At 68.6% G+C, this 19,610-nt stretch overlaps 2 protein-coding genes across 4 annotated transcripts in view; both read left to right on the forward strand.

Annotated features, from left to right (window-relative positions):
* The window catches only part of LOC112982669 (opioid-binding protein/cell adhesion molecule homolog), a 329,132-nt gene extending 313,050 nt beyond the window's left edge, over positions 1–16,082 (forward strand). For all 3 annotated transcript variants that reach the window (XM_064524305.1, XM_064524306.1, XM_064524304.1), the window contains 5 exons: positions 2,700–2,825; positions 3,543–3,677; positions 4,219–4,339; positions 4,749–4,900; positions 15,858–16,082. In XM_064524305.1, the coding sequence (XP_064380375.1) occupies positions 2,700–2,825; positions 3,543–3,677; positions 4,219–4,339; positions 4,749–4,900; positions 15,858–15,958 (635 nt within the window). In that variant the 3' untranslated portion in view covers positions 15,959–16,082. The remainder of the gene's footprint in view (positions 1–2,699; positions 2,826–3,542; positions 3,678–4,218; positions 4,340–4,748; positions 4,901–15,857) is intronic.
* On the forward strand, positions 15,986–18,799 carry LOC135330424 (basic proline-rich protein-like). Its single transcript, XM_064524069.1, has 2 exons — positions 15,986–15,990; positions 16,100–18,799. The coding sequence occupies exons 1-2, from the start codon at positions 15,986–15,988 to the stop codon at positions 17,466–17,468; spliced, it is 1,374 nt and encodes a 457-aa protein (XP_064380139.1). The 3' UTR covers positions 17,469–18,799.
* Positions 18,800–19,610: the final 811 nt, after the last annotated feature.

Genomic DNA, 19,610 nt, shown 5'->3' on the forward strand with positions numbered 1-19,610 from the left:
TGTACTGCAGCGTGCAGCGTGTTTTGGTGCAGAGACTCACGGGCCCCCTGCCCGGAGAGCTTGCCTGGCACGCGTGGCATTTTGCAGGGGAATGCGCGCACCCGCCACCCACGTGGCGGCCGTGTGGCTCGCGGGAGCCCCGCGAGCAGGGCCGGGGCGGCAGGAAAGGCGTCCCGAACCCGGGACGGGCCTTCGCGGGCAGCGTCGCGCCGCTTTCGCCCGGGTCTGGCGTGAAGTAGGGACGCGAGCAGGAGGCGGTCCGGGTCTCCAGCTCTGGAGCGAGGAGATCCATCAAGGGCTTATTGTTATTGAATTTAGCGGCATCACTTTCACATCCAATTTCTCTCGCTGGCTTTTGGAGCAAACAAGAAATTATAGCACCGATGTATTTTTTGGCCTCCCAAACAGCGTGCATTAACTTACCCGCAATTAGCGTTAAGCGGGGCCGACGAAACCGCCCGAAGGCCGCGCGCCGCTCGACCGAGCCCGGGAAACCGCGCGCCGCTGCTCGCCTCCTCAGGATTTATTCTGCATTGCATTTGTTTTTAGGTCTAGCGTTTTAAATGGGAAACCAGAGAGGAGGCTCGGGACTTCGCGCCTCTGTGGGGCTTCGACCCCGTAGCTCCCCGAGCGTCGCGACGGTGGCGGGTGCCCCACGCGGGGCGCTGCACCGGTGCCCGGGCGACCTTTCGGGTGGTAGGAAGCCGGGCGCCGCGCGGCGGCGCTCGAGGCCGGGAGGGACGGTAGGCGCGGGTTCTTTTGCGGCGGGGCCGGACTCCCGGCGTGGCCGGGAAAGCGCGGGCTCAGGCACGGTTTGCTCTGGTGCCCGTCCCTTGGAAGCCCCTTGCTGTCATGGCTCTGTTTGGGTTGGACATGAGAGGGGTGGCAGGCCCTTTTCCCCTAAATGTGGTATTATTGGGACTGTTAGGAAGCGTGTCTGTACTAGCCACGCTGGACCCGGTGAGGCTCAGGCGAGGTGTTGTAAAGCATGTCATGTGTGAGGGAAATTGGGAGCGCAGCGCGCCGGAGAGCAGGCGATAGCTCTCGGTCTTCCCGGCGAAGCGACGGTCCCGGTCTCGCCGCTTCGCCGTGCTTTGTAAACGCAACGCGTCGAGCTGGCGATCGTGTCTGACGGTCTGTATTTTGGGATGCGTTAGCATTGTAAATACGGATTAGTATTTGCATCTGGGATGTAGGGTATGGGGGGGCTCCCCGTGTTTGTAGCGCGAGAGGATCGACGATCGTTGCAGAAAAGGTGCCCGTGGGCACGCGGACGGCTAAGGATAGTACCCGCGGGTGCGGTTGCCAGGGCGCGAGACGGGCGCGGGAGCGGGGCGCCCGGCGCTCCGGGGACGGCGGCGGCTCCGCGGCGCTTCGGCGGGGGTACGGAGCCTTTGGCCTTCGCGCCGGCGCCGAACCGAGGCTGTCCCCGGCTGGCTGGCCGGCTGAGGCGGACGCCGAGCCCTCGAATCGGGCGCGCGGCGTTTCGCCGTTGCTTTTTCCTTTGTCGGGGCGCGAGCTCCCGGAAAGGTCGCCGGGGAAGCGCGCGACGGCCCCGGCGTGCTGGGAAGCGGCGGTTTTTACCGGGCTTTAATTGCTTTTTGCTGGGGCCGTGAGTATTTATGGGTTGCGAGAGTGCTGAGTTATTTATTAGGTGGAGTATTTGGGGCTCGGCTGCTATAAATCACTTAGGCCGGTATTGAATATACCTGCCGCTCAGTAATTTAAAGAGCTTTAATAAAAATGCTAAAATATGAGACTTATCTGTGCTGGTAATGAGAGTCGGCGATCACGGTTTCACGGGGGATGTTTGGAGATTTTGCGGCATGCTGGCGCGGGGTGCCATGGAGGGGAGCATGCCGCCTGCGGGGCCGTCGCGGGTCGGGGCGGAGGAAGGGCTGCCACGGGAGACGGCGCGCGAGGACCGGCGTCGTTCGCCGGGCGCCGCGGGGGATCGCCTCGCGGACGAGCGCGCCCCCGCCGTAGCCGACGTATCGCAGGGCAGCTGAGCGGGGCTGGCCGGTCGGCCCCCTCTCTGAGCTTTGTGTAGGGCGGGATGCGGCCTGGGGAGCCGTTTCCCACGTGGGCGTCGGTCTGAGGCGTCGCCGAGGGCGCAAAGGTGGCCCCCGGGCACCCTAGGAGTCCTTCCTGGCGTATAGGTGCCTGGGCCATCTCGCCCCGCGTCCCACCCCAGGGGGTATGCGGGGGCCGGAGCGTGAGGCCGCGGGTCTGCGGGCGCCGCTCCGTGGTCGGGGCGCTCGTCAGGAGGAGGGGGCCCCTCCTGCCGGGTTTGTCCCAGTCGCACGGGGCAGAGGCTGGACGGGGGAGAGCGTGGAGGCTGTAACGCGTGGCCTGCGTCTGCGTGTGGGGCCTAAGCGCTCAGCAGGCGCCTGGTACAGCGCGGGGGTGAGCGGCCGGCGGGGCTCTCGGGAGGGAGCGCCCCTCGTGCTCTTTCCTGGGAGGCCGGGGGGGGGACGTGCGTGCCAACCGAGGGGCCTCGGGAGGCCCCACCGTGCAGGGCTGTCCTGGGAGCGGCTCCATTTTGGCAGGATGCCGCAGAAGGGGCGTGCGGGTCATTTGCGCCGGACCGCGGTGGTGGCTGCGATCCCGGCGTGCGGGTCGGGGCGCGCCGCCGTGTGTGGCTGGGGTCCTGCGTGTAGGCGTGCTCACCGTCTCTCTCCCGTTGCGCTTTGTCGCAGTTCCTCCGCAGATCGTCAACATCTCGTCGGACGTCACGGTGAACGAAGGCAGCAGCGTGACCCTCATGTGCCTGGCCTTTGGGCGGCCGGAGCCCACCGTCACCTGGCGGCACCTCTCCGGGAAAGGTAAGGGCGCGGTGGCCGGGAGGCGCGACTCGCGTTTTGGGTCAGGCGGGCCGCCGTGGGGCAGAGACGAGGAGCGCGGGAGCGGGGCTCGCGCCGGCCGCGTCGGCGTGGGCGCTCCGCACGCCCCGGTGCCCTCGGTGCGCCTGCCCCCGGGGAAAGCGTCACGGCGAGCCGCATTTGGCGTGTGGCTGCGGGCGAACGGTCCCCAGCTCTGGCGTGCAGGTGGCGGGGGGTGGTGAAGGCTATGCGGGATGTTCCCCTCTGGGACCGGAGCGTTCCGTCCCGAGTTGCGTGTGCGCGGTCCTCGAGGGACACGTCATGATAGGCCCTGCCGTTGGCTTGCGCCAATGTCCCCTAGGCGGTGGAAAGGGTGGAGGGGAGGGTGGTGCCCCTGTTCGTGGAGCGGCGCTCGGCGCAATGGTAACGGGGAGGCCGGCAGCTAACCTAGCCCGTAGTTGTGGAGGTGGCGCACAAAGAGGTCGTGCCGCGTGCTTTGTGCCGGCTGGGGTCCTGTGCGCTTGTGTTACGCGCGTGCCGCCCTAGAGCTGGGTCACGCGGGGATGCCCGTGTTGTGGCGCCCTCATAGTGATGCTGCCGTGGGGCGAAGGGAGCGAGGCGCCCGTTGGCGCGGGGCAGGGTAGGGGCGCTCGGCGGGCCGCCCGGGGCCGGGAGACGTGCCGGGTGCTCACGGCGGCGTGTGGTTTTTGCCTGGCGCAGGGCCCGGGTTCGTGAGCGAGGACGAGTACCTGGAGATCACGGGCATCACGCGGGAGCAGTCTGGGGAGTATGAGTGCAGCGCTGTCAACGATGTGGCTGTCCCCGATGTGCGGAAAGTGAAAATCACCGTGAATTGTAAGTGGAGGGGGACGGGGGCCTCCGGCCCGGGGGGGGGTCACGTCACATGCCGCTGTCCGGCCGGTGGCCGGGGGGCGCGGGAAGGGCCAGGTGGGAGACAGAGCTCCGGGAGCGCATGGTGGCAGGAAGCGCCGGCGGCGTGGGGGTCTGCGGGTGCGGGCTGGGCTGGCGTGAGGTGCTTGCCGGCGGTGGGGAGCGGTGGCCGGCGTGGCGCAAGGCATGGCACTGCGGGGGTCTCGCCTGTCCTCGGGAGCGGGTGCTGTGGGGTGGGGGGCCGGGTGAGCCCTGGTGGGGGCCCCTTCCTAGGAGGTTTGTGGGTGCTGTGGGGCCATGCTGTGTAGTGGGGAGGGGGTGGTAGAGGTGCCCAGGGCTTTGCAGGAGCCATGGGGATGGGTGCCCAACCTGGGGGCCGGGATGGCAGCGGCATGCCGGGACGGCCGTGGCGGCCTTACTTGGGGAGCGGCGCGGGGCGGCGCCCGGAGGGGCGCGGGGCCTCCCGGGACCGGCAGGGCGCTGATGGGGTCGAGGGGCTCCGCAGACCCGCCGTTCATCTCCAACGCCAAGAACACGGGTGCTTCGGTGGGCCAGAAGGGCATCCTGCAGTGCGAAGCCTCGGCGGTGCCCGTGGCAGAGTTTCAGTGGTTCAAGGAGGACACCAGGTGAGGGGGTGTGGCGGGCTCGCTGGCTACGCGGGAGGTCCCCTGGATGGGGCCCATGGGTCGGTGGGAGACGTAGGGTGACGAGGAGCTCGAGCGGGGACGAGCGTGGCGGCGGGCTCCCGCGTCTTCCGGCCCCGGATCCGTGGCGCCGGCCCGGGGGGGGTGTCCGTGTCCCGCTCGGGGGGGGTCTGGCTGGGCGGGTCGGGGTAGGGGTGGCGGTCGGGGCTGTTTCCGTGGGCGGTCGTTCCCGGGGGTGGTGGGCTGTTGTCTGGAGGTGTTTGTAGTCAGATGGGTGAGGTGGGAGGTGGATGCCAGGGTGGGTAGCGGGGCTGGGGGTGGGTGTCGTGTTTGGGGGGGGGGGCGGTGCTCCGGGGCGCCCCCTGAGGCTTCTCGGCGCTCCCGGGGGCAGGTTAGCGAACGGCCTGGACGGGGTGCGCATCGAGAACAAGGGGCGCCTGTCGACGCTGACCTTCTTCAACGTGTCTGAGAAGGACTACGGCAACTACACGTGTGTGGCCACGAACAAGCTGGGCAACACCAACGCCAGCATCATCTTGTACGGTAGGTGCTCTAGGGCTCCGCAGATGTGGTGGCAGGGCGCGCGGGCGCCCGAGCGAGCGGCAGCGTCCCAGGAGGTGGTGGCGGCGGAAGGAGGATGTCGTCGTTTTGCGGTGGCCAGTCTATCGGCATGGCGGTGCTGGCCGTGAGGAGGCCCGTGTGGGATGTGCGGACGTGTCATCGGGCGGCACGGCGGAGCTCGGAGTCGGATGGTGTTCCTTCGAGGAGGCTGGCCAAAGGGGCTGTGCCAGTGACGCGTGTGATCATGAGGATCTTGTGCCTGGATGGCCTTCTGTGAAGCAGTTGGTGGTGGTGGTGTTGGTGGCGGCGGTGTTGGTGGCGGTTGTTTTCCCGGGGCGGTCGTCTGCTGCCGTCGGACGGCGGAGCCGCGGCGCGGGAGCGGCGCGTCGTCGTGGGAGCGCCCGGCCGAGGCGGAGGCCGCGTAGCCAGGTGAGCTCGCGCGTGTGGTGTGGAGGGCGTCGGGCGTGTGGGCGGCTTCCCTGGGGGCGGGGGTAGGTTTGTGCCAGGGTGGGGTCTGGTAGCTGTGCAGGGCAGTCAGGAGGGTTGGTCTTCGGTGTGCTGTAGGTGTGTGAGGGTCGGGGCTGCCTAGCAGGGCATGGTGGCCAGGTTTCTGGCGGTGGAGAGGCGCTCCTGTGAGCGGCGTGCGGCCCCATGATGCGGGGGGGCAGTCGGAGCGGGGCGTGCTGTGCTCTTTGGTGGTAGGAAGGGCGGTGTTGGTGTTGGTTGCGCTCTGTGCTCTTAGTGGTGGTCCGGCAGCGGGAGTGTGGGGCGGGGCGGGGGGTCGCGGCACAGAGGCGGCGGGGGCCGGTCCGGGCCAGCCGGGGACGCTCTGGGCCGTCGCCGGGCTGGAGGTCCGGTGGGTGTCCGGGTGAGCGGGGACTGTTCTCAGGCTGCATGGCGTGTGGCTGAGGTGGCGTGAGGGAGCGCGGGAGGACAAGTTGAGCTTGGAGTTGTGTGGCTGAGTGCCGGCGGTGCCCGGCACGGTGCTGGCGTCGTGTAGCAGCTCAAGGCAGGGTCCGGGGGGGTGACGGTGTGCTCGTTGTCAGGGCTGGGCCGGGGGGGGGGTCGGAGGAGCGGGGAGCCTGGTGGCGGGGTGTTAGGTGCTGTGGCAGTACCTGGGGTGCGTGCCGCATGTCAGTTCCTGGGGTGCGTCCCTGGGGCCGGGGCCTTCTGCGGTGGCCTTTGTCTGGTTGGGGTTCTGGTCTTTGGGGTGTGCTGTGGGGCAGGGGCAGGTGATGCTGGTGGGGTGTGTGTGTGTGTGTGTGTGTGTGTGTACTGAGCCTGGAGGTCTGGGCTTTTGTTTGGCGTGGTGGATGTGTCTGAGCAGGTCCGGGGGCAGCAGCTGGTTGGTATGGAGGGGTCCCAGGTGTCGGGGGTGGCCTGCGGCTGGTGGAGTGAGGGGTGAGGGGGCGGGGGGGGTGTGTGTGTGGAGGTGGTGTGTGGGGTGTGACCTGTCTGCGGGGTTTTGTCCCGGTGGTGGTTGCTGTGGGTAGGGGTGTCTGGGTGGGGGGGGGGGGGGGTGGTGGTGATGTGTAATTTGGGAAGCCCTGGGGTCGTGTAGGGGGTGTGTGGGGGGGGGGGCGGTCCGGGGGAGCCCGGGGTGGCGAGGCCGTCCGGACAGGGGTGGTGCCTCTGGGGTGCCGGAGATGGGGTCGTGGGGTGCTGCGTGGTGTTGGGGTGAGGCCAAGGGAGGTGAGCAGGGGTGCCTGTGGGGTTGGGTGTGCTGAGGAAGGTGGGTGAGGGGCTGGGGGGGGGCAGCTGGGCAGGGTGGTGATGGAGTGTGTGTGGTAGGCTGAGGGGCGCAGCGTGTCGTGTGGGTGCAGGGGTGTGTCCGAGGGGCTTGTTGGGGAGAGGTGTGCAGGGGTAGGGGCAGAACCCTGTGGAGAGCGCCTGAACCCTGGGGGTGGGTGCTTGGGGTGCCAGGGGAGAGGTGGCAGTGGCAGTGTTGGCAGCAGGACTGTAGTTTGTGGGGGCAAGATGGGGGAGGAGGTGCTGGGTCCTGGGGTGGGGGACCAGGGGGAGCTGGGCTGTCGGGGGAGGGGGGTGGAATCGGGGTGCCGGGTCGCCTGGGGCATTGTGAGGCTTGCCAGGTAGGGCAGGCCTGCGGTCGAGGGGTGTCTTGGTGCGCAGAGGTTTTCTGTGGTGCGCGGGGGTCCTTGGCTCCTTAGTCGGGGTGTGGGGTTGTTGATCGTTGGCGGGGAGGCCCGCCTGCCGGTCGGGTGTTGTCGGGGTGCCGTGTGTTGGGTGTGGTGGGGGGGGTATAGCTAGGTGGACTCTGAGCCCAGGAGGGTGTTTGTGGTGGTGGGCAGTGGCGGAAGGGAGGTGTGTAGGCCTGAGCCCTGCCAGCGTGTGGGGCACATGTCATGGGCCTGGCCTTGGGGGCTGGTGCTCGGGGTCATTGGATTAGTAGAGGAGTTGGGCAGGGGTGGTGTTGGGTGAGGGGCGGTGTGGGGCTACCGGTGCTGTCGCGGCAGGGGAGAGGGAGCGGTGTGCCAGGGAGCGGGGGCGTGGGAGCTCGCGTGGCCGGCCGGCTCGCGGCAGCGTCTCGGTCGGCTGGCGGGTGCGGGGGGGCTGCTTGTCGTTGCTGGGCTCTGTCTGAGGTTGTGGGAGGGTGCGCGTGTCCCTGGGGCTCTGTGTGCCTTGGTGGGGGGGGTGTGAGTGCCTGTGCCTGTGGGGCGGATCCCGGCAGGGCAGGGCAGTGCTGCCGTGTGGGACTGAGGGTGGGAGGGAGGCAGTTTGCGAGGAAGCCAGGAAGGAGGGGAGGCAGGCAGTGAATACGGGGCATGGTGTGTTGTGTGTGGCTCCTGTAGGTCTCTGATGGCCTGGGCGGGCTGTGGGGCTGGGGAGGGGCGCTGTGGGCCTCGAAGCGTCTGGGCGTGTCGGGTGGGGCTGGGCCTCGGTGGGGACTGTTCCTGGGGACCTGTGGCGGGTGCCGGCGTCTGAGTGTGTGCCTTAGTCCCGGAGGTGTGGGGCAGTTGCTGCGTGGTGTCTGATACTGGGCTGACAGGTGTAGGTCTGCGGGTTTGTTTGCGTGCTCGGCCCTGTGTGTGTTGTGGCCCTCTGGGGTCCGGGCGCGTTTCCGAGGGACGGCTGCCTGCTCCTGGGCGTAGAGGGTGTCGTGGGCGTTCCCCGAGGGACGTGGGGCCGAGGGGCTCCTCTGCAGCCGTGCTGGCTTGCGAGCCTCTGTGGAGGCCTGAGGTCCGAGCGTCCCGGAGGGACCGCCGTGTGTCCCCAGGGGCTGGTAGGTGCTTGGGAAGTTGGTGGCCGCCGCTCGCCCCGGAGGGGTGCCGATGTGTGTCAGTCAGGTGGGAAGGGAGCGAGTGAAAGGGAAGTGCTGCCAAGAGAGCAAGAGAGCGTCAGTGTGGAAGGTAGTTAGGTAGGTGGTGCAAGTGGAAGGACAGGTAGGCCAGTGGGAAAGCCAGGGAGGGAAGGGAAGCAGTGCAAGGCCCTGTGAGCAGGAAAGTGCAAGTGGGGGAGGCAAGTGAAGTGTGTCAGGCAGTGGGGCAGTGAGGGAGTGGCAGAGTGAAGGGAGAAGGCAGTGGGCGTGTGGGAGGAAGGTGAGTATGTCTGTGAGTGAGAAGTCAGTCAGTGCAGTAATTCTGTGGGTGCATGTCCCTCCCAGTCCTGCTGCCCACGGGCCCTGTGCCGTTGTGTCTGGAAACCCTGAGGGATGCGTGCTGTCCCGGGCTGCTTGGGAAGGCGCAGGGTGGTCCCTGGCCCCGGGGGGATGGCAGAGTTCCTTGTGGGCTCTGGGGACGGTGGTGTGGTGCGGTGCGGTGTCTGAGGGCTGTGGGACTCTGGGGGACGTGTGCGTGCCTCTTAGTGCCGTGGCCCCAGGGTGTGGCGCTCAGGGCCTGGGGGCCATAGCGGAGGCGTGTCGGCCTGTGGCTGAGACTTTGGCAGGGGTCTGTGTTTGTGGTGAGGGCAGGTGACGGTGCTGGGCTGTGGGCATCAGCCGCCTCCTTGGGGCTTGCCGAGGCCGGCCAATGGTGGGCCAACGGTGGGCCGAGAGGGGCGGCCAATGGGCGGCCTTGGCTGGGCTCTGTCTGTCAGGGCGGCGGCGCGAGGGCAGTGGCTGCGGGGGGCCCAATGGGGGGTGGGGGTCGGGGTCGGGGGCCCGCCCCGGCCCCCCCCGCTCCCACAAGCCCCCGGGGCCAGGAGCGACCGTGGAGCGGAGCGAACGGGGACGAGCAAACGGGGCACTTAGCGTGGCACTTGGCGCGGGGCACGCCGGCGGGGGGCCGGGGGCCGGCCACGCTGCCCGACTCCCGGCAGGCAGGCAGGCGGCCCAGGCCTGCCTCCCCGCTCTGGGCCCCGGAGGAACCCCCCCGGACGCCGGAAGGAGGTAAGCCGGAAGGGCAGGCTCGTACGGGGGGGTCCCCCCGTCCCGGCCAGGAGGGCTACCCGGCCCTCGCGGGGCGGGCCTCTCCGCCAGAGAGGGCCCCAGGGCCGGGAGGGCCCCGGCCCCCCCTCGTCCCAGGAGAACGGCCGGGAGGGCAGCTGGGCCGCCCAGCTGCCCTCCCGGCCGTTGGCCCAGCTGCCCTCCCGGCCGTTCTCCTGGGACGAGGGGGGGCCGGGGCCCTCCCGGCCCTGGGGCCCTCTCTGGCAGAGAGGCCAGGATCTCGCCGAGGCTCGGAGTGAGCCAAGGCCCTCCCGTCCCCGGGACTGGAGGCACCGGCCTCCCTTAGGAGTCAGCACCCTGGAGAGCGGCGCCACAGAGGAGAGGCCCGCCAACCACCCTCGCCTCCCCCTCTTCCCACCACCCGACACACACCTACATAAATAAAGACAGGCTCAGGCACACCGCCTCCCCACAGGCGCCTCGGCCCCCTCCCTCCCCCCGACCCGACGCTCCTCTCGCTCCCGTCCCGCCCAAAACACAGATGGACACGCAACGCCGCGCCCCGAGAACCTCCTCTGCCTTGCCGCGACCGGCCAGCCGACGACAGCAATCAAACACTCAGCGCCCCCCCCCCCATCCACACGCTGACCGACCGAGAAACACGCCCGCTGCACCACAGGCGACCCCAAAGACCTTCCCACGCACGGCATCCCTGGCTGACCGCCTCTCGCCCTCCCGCCGACAGACTGACAGACTACGCCGCCGACTGCCTGCCTGCCTGCCCGCCTCCCTCCCCCGCTAACTAACTAACTAACTCAGCCACTTACTGCCAAACACACAAACTGACAGACTTCCTCCTCTCTTCCTTCCCTTCTCACTGACAGACTGACAGACTTCTTCCTCTCTTATTCCAGGAATGAATGACTGACTTTGACTTACTTACTTACTTACCTACTGTCTTTCTTGCTCAATGAGTGACATCATACATACATACATACTGGCTTCCTTACATGCCTACTAACAACCAACCTCTGGCAAATTACCTACCTACTTACGCACACCCTGACTGCGCCCGACTCACTGACTGCCCTTCCTTCTTTCCCTCACTTTTGACTTAGTTAGTTAGTTAGTTAGTTACATGCTTACTTAGCTACTATCAACCAAAGAAAGAAACAACAACTACCTTGCTTGCTAGCCGACTGGCCTACTTTCCCTCTTTCTCTTTCCTCACTTGGACACGCTTCCTTACTGCCGTACCTCCTTCCTTACATGCGTACCACCACACTTACGCACTCACTTACTTACGTACGCACTTACATACTTACAGACTGGCTTACATTCACTGACCGACTGACTGACTTGCACACATAGCACCAAACACACCTGCAGACTGACTTCACTTAACTACATACATACATACATACCACCAAACAAACTACTACTGCTACTTCCTTGCTGACTGACTGCCTTCCTTCCTAACAAACAAACAACTTTTACTGACCGACTCGCTTGCTGTACTGACTGCCTCCCTTACTTACTTACTTACTTACTGACTAACAAACAAACAAACAACTTTCTTTCTTTCTTTCATACACACCTACCTACCCACTACTATACTGCCTGCTCACTCACATACAAACACACACGCAGACGCACACTTACTTACTGCCTTGCTTCCTGACACGTCGGGAAGTCCCAGGCTTCCCAACGCAGCCCCGGACAGACGGCACCCCTCGCTGCCCTCTCTCCTCCCTGCTCTTTCTTTTCCTCACTCGCTCGCAACACACTGACCGCACTACCAAGTACTCACTCACTTTACTGACTGACCTATCTATCTACTCACTCACTCACTCTGACATGCAAAAAGACTTACTTACACCTCTCTTTACTTTCCATATACCCAACTCGCTCACCTCCCGACAACAGACTCGCTCGCTTCCCGACAACAGACTCGCTCGCTTCCCGACACACCCTGCCTAGAGTCCCGCAAGCAACCGCCCGGACGCTCGCCCAGCACCCCCCCCCCCATCCACCTACATACAGACTTACTTGCTCTCTCACTTGCCTCCATACTTACTCACTTCCCAACCCTCCCTGCCACGAGCCCCCCCCCCCAGGTAAACAACTACCCTACCAAGCCAGCCACATCCCCCACACCCCCACACCCTTCCCATCCCCCACACTCCCCACGACCGTGCCAGCCCTCCCCACCCAAAAATGACCAGCCCACAAACAGCCCCCGGCTTTCCCGCGTGCTGGCCACACCAGTCCAGACCAGCAGCGTGCAGTCACCTCTCCCAAACCTACCCAGCCCTGGACGCTCCCCCCCCCCCCACCAAAGCCCCCAAGTACCTTCTGGACCACAGAGCTCCAGGTGACACAGTCTCACGGTACAACAAGTCTGTCTTTATTGTCAAGCCACAAGGCGTTGCACACCCCGCGCCAAGGCCCTCGGGGTCGCTCGCTCCGCAGTGACATCCGCCCAGACCAGGCCCATCCGCGTCCTCTTCTTCCTCGTCACCGCACGCTGCAAGCCCGACACCACACGCGTGCGCCCCGACACCACGCCACCACCTGTGCCCTTCTCCCGCTGCCACCGCCGCACTCTTGGACGTGTCCTCCACGCCCACCGTGCCGAACATTCGGCCCGCTGCCGCTCCGCCCCTCTCTCTGGAGAACGTGCAGAAATGCCTAGGAAAAAACAGAAACAGCAAAGGCTCAGGCACACTCCACCTCCACTAGTATACACCAGCCAGCCAACAAATGACCAACCTCCCTCACCCCCTCCCTGTGAACACCCCCGAGGAACCCTGGCGGGACCCGCTCCCTTCCCCACGCCCGACCCCGCTCTTCCTCCCAGTCGGGCTGCCCCATCCCATCCCCCGCCACCGCCCCTCCGCACGGGGGATGCCACGGCCGCTCTCCCGACCCTGAGCTCCAATGGCTCCCGCCACGCTGCTTTCTTACTGACTGAGTGACTGACACTTCTTTAAAAACACTAACTTTTACTTAGCACTTCACCCACATGCAGACTCCCTTACACTGCCCTACTCACTCACAAACACACCACCTGCCCACCCCACCCCCCGAGGGGGGCCGCGCCGCAAGCCCCCCGGGCTCCTCGCCGGCATCGCCACCGCCGCCCCCCCCGACAGACGCGGCTAGCCCCACGGCGGCAACCCCCCCCTTCCCCGAGCCTGGGCCACGTGCCCGGCCCCCTGACTCCCCAAGCGCGCCACGCGTCCTCTGCCCTCCCCACGCTCCAACCGCAACTCCACAGACACCACCCCACATGCGGGCAGCTACTCTCTACCGACTCAGCCAGACCTCCATGCTCAGGGCTGGGCAGCCTCCCGCCCTGAGACTACACCCTACCGATCGCTCCTCACCCCACCGCCCTCACCATTCTCAACACGCACGATTTCACCGCACAGCCCCCTTCCCGGCTCCCGCCCCCTGCGGCCTCCCATTCACGCCCTGCGCTTTCCCGCTCTGGCACGCCACACCGCCTCACCCGCTCCACACAGAAAGGCGATCGTGCGTCTGGCCAGATGACCTCCACGCCCCGAGAAATGCTCCTCCACCTCCGCCCCTGCGCGCCTCCTTCCCTGTGACGCTACACCCTGACCTGTACGAGCCCCTTTGTCCTCTGCCCACTAACAAACACCGCACCCAGCACCACGCGACAGCACACACCCTGCCATGTAACGACAATCCCCCACACACCTTCGCGCCCCGCCGCGTGCCCGGCGGCACAGCCGCCTCGGACCGCTCGGACCCCGCTCCGCCAAAGCTCCCCGAGGCCTGCCTGCACCACCCTACCTAACAAACAGACACGCACCTTTGATGCCTACTGCGCCACAGCCCTCCGAGCAACCGCCTCCGCGCTCTGCCGCTCCCCCAGGAATGCCCTCCCTGTTTGTGGACACGTGCGCCACACAACCCCAGGCACCCTACATCTCTCCCTGCACACGTCCCAGGAGCGAAGCCCCGCGCCTCGCATCCTCTCCGGCCCTGCCCACGCTAACACGCACTGACAATACCCGCCACAGCCCCCTCCTCTCCCCGCTGACCCTTCCCGCCGCACAGACCCCCGCTCCATCTACCGCCTCCCACCGCTCGCTCCAGCAGGGACTGTGACGCGCGGCCGCCGCACGACCCGCACCCTGCGGGGCGCCACCGACGGGACTCTCCCCGCTGCCCGTGCTGTACGAGGCGCCTCCCTGCCGTGCCCTGCGCCACGCACCCCATAACTAACGTCAGTGCCAACGCAGCTTCCGCAGCTGAACGGCGGCCAGCCCCTCCCGGCGCGCACGCCTCCGACGGGCAGAGCCCCTTACCTGCTCAACGCCGAGTCCCGCCGCTCCGGCGATCGCCCTCCGGGCTCCCGGCTCCCCGACGGCGACGCTGAGGCGCTCCGCGCGTGCATCCAAGCCGCTCCCGCGCGAGCCGGCCCGTCTCGGCCGCACGCCTCTTCTCCCTATGCCGCCGGGCGCCGTCCCTCCGGCCCCGCCTCGCCCGAACGACAGGGCCGCTCCCGCGCGCCCGGGCCTCCCCGCTCCGGCCCCGCGCGACACCGGACGCCGCCTCGTCCGTCCCCGGCCGGCCGCCGGGAAACGCGTCTCCACCGGCCCGCGGGCCCCTTCCCGGCTCCGACGATGCGGCTTCCCCCGTGGGCCGTCTTCCCAGCCAGACTTTTCTCACCTAGGATGAACAGGCTCCTGTTACCACACACCACAACTCATCCACCGCAGGCCCTGACCCTCTCCCGCGACAAGCCCTCCCTCCCTCCCCGGCCAGCCTCCGCACCCTGTCCCCTGCAAAGAAGTCTCCTCCTGGTGCTCTCCATCTCCCTTCTAAGACAAGACCCACCCGCCCACCCCCGACGCCCTGCACCCCACCGTCCCCGGCCGCCTCCCCCCCGTCCCGGCACCCGCCTTGGCCCACGAGACCAAAAAAAAAAAAAAAAAAAAAAAAAAAAAAAAAAAAAAGATTCTCAGTGTACCCCCCCCAACACACATCTCCTTACCTGCTCTCTGAGCACAGGGCACGAGGCAAGGATGCGGGACAGGCCCGCGTGACTCAGGGCCTGCATCCTCGCTGGCGCTTCCCACTCCAGAGCCACCGCCTCCTATTTCACACCCGTCTCGGGCTCCGCAAGGCCGCCGTCCCCGGGAAGGTGGCGCCGTGCTAAATCCGAGCGCCTTCGGGGCGCAGACGGCCGCCCCGCGTCCCCGACCTCCTCGTTGGCCGCCCGGCCGGCTCCGGGCTCCTCTCCCTTCTCGCGCGCCGAAGTAGCTCTCCCGCATGCCAGCACCCGCAAAGCCCCCGTCCTCCCTTGCAGAAATGCATGGAGCCCGCAGCCCCGTGCGCCGCAGCGGTGGCACCGCCTTCCCCAAATACCGCGGCACCCGCGCCATCCGAAAAGGCGACGCCGTGGGCCCCTGCGTCTGTCTCTGGCCCGGTCCTCCTAGCCACGCAGCCTCACAGTAGACTCTTCTGCCTGGGGAGGCCTAAGTGCCACGGGACTCGCTCCCCCCCCCCCGCAAACAGCAACACCATGTGGCCAGTGCCACGACCTTCCTCCAAAAGGCAGGGACCTCGACGAACCCGCGCGGCACGAACCCTGTGGCGCCACGCCCTACGCGGCCTCGCCACGCATCCGCTCCCCAACGGCCAGGCCTCTCGCCGCCCGGCCGCTCCCGCACGCCTGTGCACGGCAAAGGCAAACCTGCCTTATCCGAGGACCTGCTGACCGCACACTCTGACACCAACGGAACACCGACGGGACGCATGCAAACAGAGCCCGCCCCACCCCGCCATCTCCCAGCCTCGCCACGGCCAGCCTCCGCGCGCTCGGCCTTCTTCCCCGACCGCGCGGCTCTCCGTCGCCTCCCGCCCCCGCCCGCTCTCCGCCTAGACGCCGCCGCGTCGCGGCCGCCCGCGCCTCGCCCGCCTCCCCGACCCTCCGCAGCTGCCGTGAACCCGTCTCACCTACACGCGACCCATCAACCTCCAAACCACGGGCCCTCAGAGCGCCGCCCGTCAGCCTCCAAACCGCGGGCCCTCCGAGCGCCGCCTGGCCGCCGTCCTCTGCCACGGACCCCCCGACAAAATCGGTCCCGGGTGGCCACGAGGCCCACGCCGGCTCCCGATCCCGCCCTGCTCGGCTCCTTCTCCACGCCGCTCCCCGCGACACTTAGCGCGGATGCCGTGCTCCAGACCTCCCTCGCTCGCCCGCGCCGCGAGAGCGACGGCACGCCCCAGGGCGCCGGCCGGACGCCGGCCCCGCCCCGACGCCCCACGGCGGCTCCCTCGCCCCCCCGACCCGCGGGCCTCCGCTCCCCGGGAGTCGCGGCCTTCGGGCTCCCCAAACATCTGAGACGGCAAACCTTAAAACCACGCTGGCCAGAAACCCTCTCCCGTGTGACTCTCTGCAGGGAGCCGCAAAAATCCCCACCCGAGCCATCCCCAGAGATAGTGCCGGGAAAGGGATGGGGACGCCACGCGACAGCAGACGGGCCCGCGCGCTCGCCCGAGCCCTCGACCGTCTCCGCGGCTGCCGCCTCATCTTCTTCTTCTTCTCTCCCCCCGCAGGGCCCGGAGCGGTGCACGACGGCGGCAACGCGGCGTCCCGGGCGGCGGCCTGCCTCTGGCTCTGGGGAGCCCTCCTCGCGCGCCTCCTCCTCGGCTTTTGATAAGAGAGCGGAGGGGCTTCGGAGGCGATGCCGCGCCTCCCCTCCGCCGCGGACTCGGCCCCCCGCGCCGCCGGCCGCCCGCCCCGCGGGCGCCCGGGAGGAGGCCGCCCGGACCGGCGCGGCGGCCCACGCTCTCCGGAGACGCGGCGGCGCGGCCCCCTCGCCCGCCGCGCCGCCGCCCGCCTCCCCCGGCCCCGCCGTGACGCGCGGGCCCCGGCCGGGGCGCCCCCACCGCGCCCCCGGCGCCCGCCCCGGAGGACTCCTCTCCGTCAGACAAGTGACACGCGACACGATCGGCGATGACTCCGAGCGCGCTCTTCTCTCGCCGCCCCCCCCGAGGGCCGCCGTCCCGCCGCCGCGACGCTGCCGGGACTCGCCCGCCTTCTCCCGAGCCCGTCGTCCATCCCATCTCGGCACCGCTACTGCCACGGGCGGCGTCTCCCGAGGCCGCTCTCCGCCGCCGGCCCCGGGCACCCCCGCGGGACCCCGGCGCGCTCGACCGCCCGCCCTGCGGACGGACGCGGGCCCGGCGCCGTCGCTCGCCGGCCCTGTCCGCCCGAGCCCTCCAAAGCAAAGGCCCCCCCAAAAAACAGCGGCGGCCACCCCAAGGGCTGCCCCGTGCTCCGCACGCCTCACGCACGCAGCTTGGCTCCGCCGAGCAGCCTTTCAAACCACCCCGCTCCTTCCCCGAGGGCGCCGCGCCCGCCCCGGCCTCCCCGCCCGGCGCCTACCCGCTCCGACCGGCGGCCCGGTCCCGAAACGGCGCCGGGGACTCCCGTTCGGCTCCCTTACCCGCCGCCCGCCTTCCCGGCGAAAACGCCGCGGGCCGTCGCCCGCCGCGGTCTCCGCCGCCTGCCCGGCTTTTCCCCGCGACGCGCGGCTCCGCCGCCTCGCCGGCCCGTCCCCTCGGCCCCGGGAACGCGCGGCGCCGACCGCCTTCTGCGCCACACCCCGAGGCGGCTATCTCCGCCGTGCCCCGAGGTGGCTATCTCCGCCGTGCCGTGACCAGAACCCAAAGGAAGCACAAAACTCAATGGGAAAAGCCCTTCGCGACCCCGACGCCGCTTCCCGACACCTGACGCCACGCCCGCGACCTGCCCGCCGCCGCGCTTTCCAAACAGACCCGAGAACCTCGCCGGCCCGCAGAGGCCGCCTTTCCCAATGGCGTGGCGCCTCGCGCCCCTCCCGACCCCCCGAGGCCCCGGGACGCCGAAACCGCCGCGCTCCCGCGCCCCCCCTTCCCGCCGCTCCCGAGCCGGACGGGAAATCGTCCGGGCCGACGGCCAGGAGGGCACCTCCCCGCTCCCGAAAGCTCCTCCGGGGACGACCGGCGGCCTACGACACGTGCACCGAATGGCACCGTGACCCGGACGCAAAGCGCTCGGAGTCCCGCCTCCGCCGGGCCGGGCCGCGCCTACGGCGAGCCGACGCCGCCCCCCGTCCCCGCTCGGGCGGCTCCCGGACAAAAAAGGCCTCCATAATGGCCACACAGAAACTCTCCTCTCCGTGACCAAACCGGGACTCTTCAAAACCGTCGCGCCGCCAGCACAGAAAGCCGGGCCGCACGCAAGCGCGCGAGCGGCAAGCGAACGAAGGGGAGGCGGGGATGGACCCCGCGGACCTCGCCGGCGCCCGCGCCGCCCCGGGCCCCCGCCGGCCGCGGAGGAGAACGCCCGCCAAACGCTACCTAGCCGCCTTCGCCGCCGCCTCGCGGGAACCCCGCGGGACGTCGCGCCCGCCCTCTGCCTGGGGCCCTCGCGCGGCCCTCTTTGCTGAAACGCTGCGGACGCCGCCTTCCGGCCGAGCGCGCCGCTTCCGAAGGCTCCGACATCGCTTCCCGCGCGCCCGGGACCTCTCGCGTGCCGCCCTGCTCTCCCGCAAGCGGTCCCCCCAGCCCAGAGCCACGACCGCCACGGATGCCCGTCGTCCGTCCCGCGGGCGCGTTGCCCCCGACAGTCCCGCCGCCGCATCCCGAAGCCTTCCCGAGCCCGCGCCCCCGGGGCGACGCCGGGCGTCGGCCCGTCCGAAAGCCCGGCGGGCCGCCCCGGTGCGCGCCAGAGAGGGGTGCTCCCCCAGCTCCTCGCAGGCATCTGTCTCCCTTTGAGCCATCCCTCCCTCCCTCCCTCCCTCCCTCGATTCTGTCCGCTTCTCGAGCACAGTATTATTTCCAGCCCCCAGGAAGGGAGGTGGCGGCAGCCACGGCGGCCGTGGCAAAACGGGACGACATGCAAAACGGATCGCGTTACGACTCGCGGCGCCCGCGACGCGATCCCGCTCCCGCGGAAACGGTACCCGGTCTCCTCGCGCCGCGACGCCGCTCCCTCGCCGGCGAAGCTCGGCCGCCCGGCGCTTCTCCCCGTGCTTTTCCTTCCCGGTCCGGTCCGGTCGCCTTTCCGGTCCTCCTCGAGCGGACGGCCGTGAAGCACGGCCGCGAGGACCGCGCCGGACGCGCGGAGCCCTCCCGCGCCCGACGCCGCGGCCCGGCGGGAGCCCCGGGCGCGCGTCTCCGGCGGCGCGCCCGTCCCGAGAAGGTGCCGTCCGCGGCGGCCCTTTCCCGCGTGCCGGCGCTCCGCCGCCCGGCGCGGTCGCGGGGCGGCCGCCGACCCTCCCCGGCCTTTCTCCTCCCGCGCGGGGCTCCGGGGGACGGGCTCGCGTCCGAGTCGTTCGTTCGCGCGGCGAGGAGGTCCGCTCCTGAGTTTCCGTCGATAATTGTATTAAAAGGTGAATATACTACCTGAGATTTGTGCATGTTACATTGTAGTTGTAACCTTTTCTAATTCGGCAAGAATAAGAGATGGTTGTGATTGTGCAGTGTATCAATAAAGTTTGCCAAACTTTGTACCTTCGGGGCTTTCCTTTGGACGGCGCGCTCCCCTCGGGGGACGGAAAACGCTCCCCGGCGAGGAAACGCCGCCACCGGGATGATGAGCGACCCCCCCCCGCCCCGCCCCACCCCGGGAACCGGGCCCTCGACGCGTTCGCGAACGTGCCGCCACGGCCACGTCCCTCCCCGCCTCCCCTCTCTGTCCCCCGGCACAAACGGGCACGTACCTTTTTACGGAGCATCTCGAGCACGCTCGGCGTCCTCCTTTGCTCTCGCGCGTGTTCGGCGGAAGGAGCGTCGGCCCGTTCCGCTTTTCGGGGGGGGGGGGGGGGGACGGCGAAGCCCTCCCCTGCGCTTTCCTAATCGATCGTCTTCAAAAAGCCACGCTCGGACCGAAGCGGCCTACCCGCCGGCCCGACGCAGACGCCTTCGGAAACAAACCTTGAGCGAAGCCCGGTTTCCTCCTAGCGAGAGCTACCTGCGCCGCACAAAACCGGGAAGGAAAGGAGGCAAACAAACAAACACACCAACCGTGGCGCCGACTCACGATACCGGCGAGGCGCCGACGCCGGACGGGCGGCCCCCGGCCGCGCTCCCGAGAACCGGCGAAGGAAGGCGAGTCGGCCCGGCTCCGGCACCGACCCTCCTGCAAAGAACCGGCCCTAGGGAAGGCCTCGTTCTCCAAAAGTACGTGTCTCGGCTTGCACGCTCTGCCAGGGAACGTACCTCAGCAGGGTCAAGACACGTGCCGGGCGGGAGGCTCCTCCGGCCCGCGGGGCCGCCCCCGCCACGAGGATTCCCCAACCGGGCCGAAGTCCGGCCGCGAAG

Source organism: Dromaius novaehollandiae, chromosome 21, assembly GCF_036370855.1.
Source record: "Dromaius novaehollandiae isolate bDroNov1 chromosome 21, bDroNov1.hap1, whole genome shotgun sequence".
Classification (NCBI taxonomy): domain Eukaryota; kingdom Metazoa; phylum Chordata; class Aves; order Casuariiformes; family Dromaiidae; genus Dromaius; species Dromaius novaehollandiae.